This window comes from Agrilus planipennis, unplaced genomic scaffold (genome assembly GCF_000699045.2).
Source record: "Agrilus planipennis isolate EAB-ADULT unplaced genomic scaffold, Apla_2.0 scaffold132, whole genome shotgun sequence".
Taxonomy (NCBI): domain Eukaryota; kingdom Metazoa; phylum Arthropoda; class Insecta; order Coleoptera; family Buprestidae; genus Agrilus; species Agrilus planipennis.
The window spans coordinates 684,314-692,912 of NW_020442448.1; the positions used below are offsets into that span (position 1 = coordinate 684,314).

General features: G+C 35.4%; 1 protein-coding gene across 3 annotated transcripts in view; it reads right to left on the minus strand.

Moving 5' to 3' along the window:
- Nucleotides 1-8,599, minus strand: part of LOC108737349 (homeobox protein araucan) — a 66,004-nt gene that overhangs the window by 44,054 nt on the left and 13,351 nt on the right. The window contains exon 1 of one of the 3 annotated variants that reach the window (XM_018470166.1): nucleotides 3,804-3,839. The exons of the other annotated variants lie outside the window; for them this stretch is intronic. Within the exon in view, the coding sequence (XP_018325668.1) occupies nucleotides 3,804-3,824 (21 nt within the window). The 5' untranslated portion in view covers nucleotides 3,825-3,839. Of the gene's footprint in view, nucleotides 1-3,803; nucleotides 3,840-8,599 lie in introns of those variants that run through there. 3 annotated transcript variants of the gene reach the window in all.

Genomic DNA, 8,599 nt, shown 5'->3' on the forward strand with positions numbered 1-8,599 from the left:
TAGGCAGTAAACTTGACGGAATTTGAAGGCTAGCTTCCGGATTTGTTATTTCCGAATTTTATAATGTGATTGGCATTAAAAACACGCTCACCTACAACGAAATTTCCTTTCCGAGGCTTTGTGTCAGCCCAATCACATATTGTGTCAATACTTATCATTTTATCGTAATTTAAAAACTTGGAAATTGCACGGTACACCATAGGAACTACGATAAATTTTCCCTAATCGGCGCCTCCCATTTGACGGATCCCAATAGGTACGTCAAAATCAGTGATTTTTAATTAAAGAACATAATTAAACGAAAACATGCTGGGTATCGAACATAGGCGGCCTAGGACACAAATCCAAGATAAGATAGTATGATTGCAAGACAATAACGGTTTTCTCGCGTTTCAATTTTCCAGTGTCTTCTAAACTGCCGAATAAAGTCTAATTTATTTAAAAAAAAACCAAACTTTAAAAAGTCAAATCCATCGCCTTTACGCTCATTGAGTATTAATAAAATTTCGCCCCAAAATTATCCAAATTTCAAAAAATCGAGATGATACAATCTAGCTGCAGTTATTTAGAATGCTACGATAAATCTGAATTTATATTCGAGTTACAAAAACACATCGAATTTGATTATCTTACTAATAGTGTTCTTTATCTAGGACTTGAACCCAGGGATATCCTAACACGCTGAAATTTCCATGTATCCCATATTTAAAAACCAAATTAACATCATTCAGCTTTTTGGAGTTAGAACATTACAAAAACCTTCATGTGGTGGAGCATTCGAACTTATCGTCATTCTTTCGCTATCTACATGTATTTTCTTCAAGAATTTCGTCCACTATACTTAATTAATGCGTAAGAATTAATCTTTATTGAATGATTGTGCGGATATATAAACTGCACGAATCGTATAAATCGCGGCGTGGAAAAAGCAGCCTGTCCAGAGCGAAGTAATTAAACTGACATTAAGTTTGCCACTAAGCAACTATGTTCTCGACTGGAAACTTATCACGTACCGATGGCTGATTGTGTTTAAAAATTAATTTCATACACATGTATAAAACCGCAGTTATAACGTCATTATGACGGCAGCAAAACACCGCTAATAGCTAATGCTACTCCTTATTTGAAAACATGCCATTCGGCAGCGTGCATGTCACACATTGCCCGTACTTTTTCTTACGCAACAATTATTAACTGTCACTGAATTAATGGCAAATGGTAGCTCTCGGAGAAAAACATTCGCAAGACAGTCGACTAATTGTAAACGTACACATCAAGTTGACATAGAAAAACGGAATCTAGTTACTACATTCTTTTAGTTATATGATATGATCGTTTGATTTTTTTACTACGATTGGCACATGCGCATTATCCAAAACTCAGTTACGAGTTAAGTAATCTGCAACATCTATGCCAATTCTCCCAAATGGGCAGCCGATATTAATATACTGATGTATTAGGAACGCTGTTGCATTTGTGCTTATGCATGGCCTAGAGATTTAGACCAGTGCCTAGCATTAGGGAGGGCGCTGGTTCGATTCCGGGTCCGTCTGCCTTAGTTCAAGTTTTTTTGTGGTTTCCTTGGATCACTTAGGCAAATGCTGGGGCAGTAATATTCCACAGATAATCTTTCATTCTCTTCTGTCTTTATTTTATCCATCTTACCTTTCTCATCCGAACCACCACCCACCCATTCATACGATTCCTGAAATGAGGCCCTTCCGCCGTAGTCCGGAGAGACTGCCCGCCCCACCAGCATTAGCGTCTGATGGAAATGATACGCCCAAAAGTTTTTTTTTGTAGCTGAGTAAATCAGTTGTTGATATATGCTCCCTGTACCATCCTGGCTTTCTACCATCCTCTTCTGGAGACCATATTCGTCAACAATAGAGTCCCATTGGATCCATAACGACTTCACTTCAGTAGATTTAGCAGCCACTTCTTGCCAGGCTTGTTGTCCTCCTTTATTTTTCCATTGTCGGGGAGCATTCTTAGGACCGAGTTAGAGTCTTCTCCTACCTTGATATTGTTAGGACGTCACTGCTCACCCATAACAGTTTCTCTTCTAACTTCCTCGTGCTCCTCTACGCACCTACAGTGCCTTGTAATTTTCTGGACATAGTGTTCGAATATTCGAACATTCGGATATCTCGACATAGCGAAATAGCCTCAGGGCGTAAGCGGGCAGTCACTTACCACCCGAACAGAAGACGAGGGTGGCAGACACGCAGTATGATATAGCTCACTTTCACCCTGAGGTGCGTAATCTACTATATTCTACGAAATCCGACAAATCTACTATTTCATAATGTTAGATAAGAGAATAAAAAATGTTAGTTAGAATAGATCTCGAGTTATAGAAGTTCCATTGTATTAAAAACTAAATGTTTGAAAACATACAAATGCTAATAACATTGTCCCCATTGTGATTACCTATTGGAAACGGAAATTTTTGGCAAAACAAACTATTTTTATATAACAGAGAGACTAATCCTTAAACAAAATAACTTGTTTAAAGTATATAACTGGCAGTTTTTCCGGAGATGATCTAAACCTAAACTATGCCTTTAAAAATTTTAATTTCTTAGGCGGAAAAACTTAAAATAATACTTTACTTTCCAGTATAGTATATTAAGTGTAGTACAATACTTACAGATAACGAAGCAATTAAATTTAAATATATTGTTTATATGTATACTACTGCAGCACTCATTCATACTTGACTGACCTCGTAATACTGACTTCGTTTATTGTATAATCAACATTTTACATGTGCACTACTAATAGGAAATCATTTTTAATTTTTTAACAGGTACGGACTTATACACGTGTACGAATATTACATTGTGATATCGTATTAATTTGCAGTCGATATTTTTCTGATTTGACTTATTACTTGATGCAAAATATGATACGGTTTATCAAATTGCTAATCTGTTTATCTGATTTTATATTTACAATATTGATGACATTGCTTAATTTTATAAATTTCTGCTTTAAAAGCGTGAACCTGTCAATTAATTAATGGTTATAGGCAGAGATGGGCCGCGTATCCGGTTTGAATCCGGTACTCGGTGGATTCGGTAATTTTTTTAGGATCCTCACCGGTACCGGATAATAACGCCGAGTACCCAGCAGTACCGGGTAATTTTACCCGAAAAAAAANTAGTTTTAGGGAAATGCGAAGTTTAGCTCAGGATAGGAAAGAGTGGAGGTACGTGTCCAACCAGTCTTAGGACTGACGACCTTATGATGATGACGATGAATATGAATTTCATGGAGAGAGGAATATAGGTACACCTAGATTACATTAATGTTCGCAAATAGTTAAGGGTGTGGGATGTTCTAGTTTTACCGAAATGCGAAGGATAGGAAAAGATAGAGGTGCGTGTATAATCAGTCTTAGGACTGACGACCTTATGATGATGATGAAACAATACGGAAACAAGTCCAAAAGATAATATAAATTGGCAACCCTTCCCACAACTTAAACGTTTTAAACCCCGAAACATTATAACTCTTACACAAACAATAATTAAAAATTAGTTGATAGGGTAAAAATAACAATTTCAATAGTTTTGATAGTTCTTAACAGATAGCAGCGATATCATTAATTGCTATTACTTCGAGTCAACAAGAAATAAAAACAAAAATACCTAATGCATGCGTGTTTGACCACAAAAATGTTACTAATGAGGTGTTTAACAGTTAACTGCTATCTACTATCGACCGATTGGCAGTTTATGTAAAACATGACAAATAAAACAACAGCTACAAAAGTTACAATGAAAACATGTACCTACTTCATGTAACACTATAAACATGAACCAAAGTGTAGCATGCAGCGGAACAAGAACCTTGACAACAATCGAGAAAACCGACGAATGGAATAGGTACTAGGTACCTCAAGCCTTAAATGTCACTCCACTAGAACATGGCGTGCACGTTCCTTTTATGTTACTATTTATGATTGAAAAATTGATCGCTTTTAATTTATTGTTTCATGTAAGCAAAAAGTTTCCACGTGTATCTGTTAAGACTCGAAATGTCATTATGAATAACGAATAATAATTAAATGCAACATTGTCAGTTAAAAAATAACCTATATGATATTAGTTGTAGTATACGTACATTTGCAAGTTTTATCTTTTTTCTTAAAAATGTAATGGGGGAAAAGTAAAGATTACACTACGCCGGGCAACATCCCCAAATGTCTATAGATTATATACAGAGAATTAAATTCCTTACAGAAATATTTAAATATTCCACTAATTATAAGCGTTTGAAATCGAAAATTACCTTTATCAATTAAACTTTTGAGTTTACGGTCGGAAAAGTCAAAAAGTGAAAATGAAATTTTAATTCCTAGTTTTCATATTTGAGACCCCCCCCCTCTGTCGATATGTATAGGTAATTCTTTGTTACTTTATAAAGAAATTGTAGTGCACTAATCCATGGTGTGTACGAATAAAAGGACCCTTTTAAACATCACCTCGTAAACAAAAGTTTCTTTCGTAGGAATCATTTTGTGACAGTTTTTCCATTAGATCGCAAGCTCATTCGATTAAATTAGTGTCGTTAAGGTTTTCCTCGCCCCTCCGTTCCTGCAGGGAGTGCGAGAACGCAACGGTCGCCGAATACGTTACTTTAGGTAGGGTAGTGTTATTATTGTCAGCCCTAAAACGTCTTAACCAACAGCGCGTAATAAGGACGAAGGATCAACATCATACAATGAGAGAAAAAGACGTTAAAAAGAGAGAGAGCGAAAATCGAAAATTTCATATATCGAATTACGGTTGCGCCGTAAGTCTACCTATAGCCATTCACGCCCCGTACCCTTAAAGGGCAACTGCGCCTGCGTACCAAAGCGCATCTGCTGAGGTGTAATAACCGCATTATTTATTTACTTGGGGGGAAGTTCACTCATGCGATCAGGCCATTATTAAAAATAAATCTGCTTTTCGGAGCTCCCATCGCTCTTCTTTCGTCCGTCCCCTTCTATTTAGGTACCAAAACTAAGTTTTTATAAGCACACATTCATACACCGTCACAAAAAATTGAAGACGAAGTGACTGATGGGCGGTGGTAAGTTACCTATTGTATTCACGGTAACACGTACTTGTGTATCAGGTACCTACTTACCTAATATTAGTTATTAGAAAAGTTACGCGAGTTTAAGCTACAAACACGAAAGAAAAAATGATTTATTTCATAGCTGACAGTGTATCATTATACCTACATAATAAAAACGTTTTTATAGCCTTATTGTGTTTTAAATACTGAATATATTTGACTTGGTATATTAAAAACGTTTAAGAATATAAGAATGAGACAGTAGCAAAAGGTAAAATTGGATATGATGTCTAAGCAATAAAACGGTTACAGAATTCAAGTACAATATATTAAAAAAATTTAGTGTCTAAAAAAATCCGTTGAAATTTTTCCATGCAGAAATAAAAATTTTTATTTAGGTATTTATCTCATAAAATTTTAAATAATTTAGACACAATAAACATTTTTGGAACATCATTTTCAATTTTGCTTCGGAAGTGTGGAAGTTTAAAAAATGGTCGGTTGGTTGCTCCTTAACATTTTGCTAGCACGGGTGGCGAGCTTCTTCAGAGATCCTTACATCTCCGATAGTGGATGTCCTTTAGGCCTTTAGACCCGAATCAGGACATCATTAGTTCATCGACTGGCCACGAAAGCCTTTACAAACTTGTACCTATAGCGTTTGGCAATGGTAAGATTGTACATTAACATTGACGATCACTTTATTAGACGCACTTTTGTTGTTTTCTTTTTGGATACAAGAATGGGCTATAGTTTAGTTACAGTTTTTGAATAATCCAAAAGAGATTAATAAAACCCAGTAGACGGCATTGCCACATCATAAATACTTAACTCGTTTTTCAAAAATCTAAGTTTGGATAGAACAAGATCCTATAAAAGTATGAATTCCTTTTTAAAAAAAGAAATTACCGAATAAGGAGTAGGTATAGTACGTACAATGATTTAAACTTTTGAATAAAAATTCGCTTTATAACAACTGACTGTTATGTGTAGGTAACTTTAAACCAATATCTACTACATCAAACGGTTAAAGCAGCAATATATCATGGCTGGAATCTTTTCTCGGAAATCAAATCGCGGTTATCAAACCATAGGCACCAGAGACCATTCCAGGAATCGTCCTACGGAACGCGGAACCACGGACGTCAGTATAATCCGTCGATAAATCATCCAAAATTACAGCGCCCCATAGGCACTGGCCATATTATTCCTCTTCCGCCGTTTCCAATCGCAATTCTATATAACTACATAACGTATATTCGAATATGTACGAGTCCGGAATACCTAAATTGAACAGTCACAACTAAAGATGTAGAGTCTTTTTAACAATATTTATAGAAATGGATTCATTTCTCGAATAAAAAGTATCCCTAAACGATAAAGGAAATAATTTTTCTCATAAAATACTCATGTAGCTTCAAATGAGTAAAAACTAATGGAGAAAAGTTAAAACCAAGGATTGATGGTTAAAATTGGTTTGTGTGTGTTTCAACAAACGGAATCGTTATACAATTTGTTGTTTTATAACTTCAATCTAAAAATTATGTTTTTTGAACAGCAAGTTTTAAATTACAAAATGACCTAAGGTAAAAACTTCATGCTGTCCATTCGAAGGCATATAAAATCTGCCGGCAAATCCATTTATTTCTTTTGGTGTCATCAAAATTGAATTCCGTGTGAGCAATTGTGACCCTTTTTATGTAGGTTCGCAGCGACGGAAAGTTCTCTTTATTAGCCATTATGTGCTTTATAAAGTATAACCGAACAGCTGGACGACCCTTCTCGAATAACGGGACTTTAGTTACGCCAAATTTCACCCATCAAAATAAATATTAAATCGTTATAAATCAGGAGTCTATATACGACCGTTTTGCCGCTCGGTGGCAAAGTGAATTGTTGCTCGCCATTACTGCCACCGGGTGACGAATTGTTTCCAGTACCATAACGGTGAGCTTTTGTCGATATAATCCAATACAAATTCATTGTACGGTCAATTACACGAAAAATATTACCTATACCACCTCTGCCTGTTAAAAATTCATCGAAAAATCCAAAAGTCTGATAGGTAAAACCGTATTACCTATCCGAATCACTTTAAAAGATATTGTTGCAATCCTGATAATGACTACACCAATTGCAACAGCTATCAAAGTTAAATGTTCGATCTTGACAGTTTAAGAGTATAATGGGATCTTCTTCTTCAAAGTCGTCCTTTTTATATAAACATAAATAATGCAAAATGCTTAGAATTGATACCTGTCATCAGTGTGTTAATGTATGATAAGAAATATGCTTTACAGTACGAGGGCGGTTAAATAAGTACCCGTGTTAGAAATGAAGACACCTTTTTTTTAATGTTTTTTTTATTTTTCAACATAGTCCCCTTTTAGAAAGATACACTTCTCCCAACGACTCTGCCATTTTTTTACTTTTTCGTCAAATGCGTCCGTGTCTCCTTCAATTTTTTGTCGAAACGCTCCAATAACTCACTGTAGTATTGTCCAGTGATCGTTCTTCCTTTTCCTAAAAAATCCGTAAAATGATTTCCTCGGTAACAACGTTTGCCAGGCTTCCTGGTCGCTCCTATCAAAAACGGATCTTTGCCCACGTTTAACTTCGTTGAAGCAATATCTAACTGTGGTCGTAGATGGCGAAATGTCTCCATAAACAGTATCCAACTTTGTTTTCATCTCCTCGCATTTCTTCCCATCCAAAAACAAAAAGCGAGTTACCGAACGATACTGCTCTTTTTCCATCTTAGCGAAAATAACGAAACACGTCTCAGTCGAATGGCTGCCAAATCCAAACTTACCTATCAATCAGTCTGAAATTCGTTTTGACGTGGTTTGATAGATGGCACCAATTTCCTTCAGGAACGTCCTCTGTCTTTAAACACGGGTACTTATTGAACCGCCCTCGTAATTAGAACATCTGATGAAGGACAACGTTATTACATTTTGTTTTATCTAAATGCCAATTTTAAGTACAAGACATATTCGCAGTTTTTATGTACTTGACATGAAACAACGTTACTATACTAAGAGTCTCTAGTAGTTAGATACAGGGTGGATCGTATCAATATCACTTTGATTATTGGCTTTCTCCGAGATGCAGCAAGAAGTTCTTCAGTTTATCGTTTAAAATTTCTTAATTTTCTAGTTCGCCTCACGGAAAAAAACTAAATTTTTATGACAAAGCAAAAATTACAATTTTCGATGGTAAATGACTGAATTTGCCGTAGAAGTGGTAGAATTTATTAGGTAACTTGTAATAATCTCAATTTGGACATGTTTTTTTAAAAATGATTTCAGGTTTCTTAATTATTACAATTAAATTTGTAATATCAACTAAAATACCTAGTCAATTTATTTCTGCTGGGATTTTATTTTTACAAATTCGGGTCCAAAATTATAATTTTTATTATTTTCGCTTACGAAGCAACGGGCTAGTGGGATAAATTGTAAATATAGTTTTAATATTTTGGTAAATTTCCGTTTCTCATGTTCTCCTGAGCTGTGTATCAGCT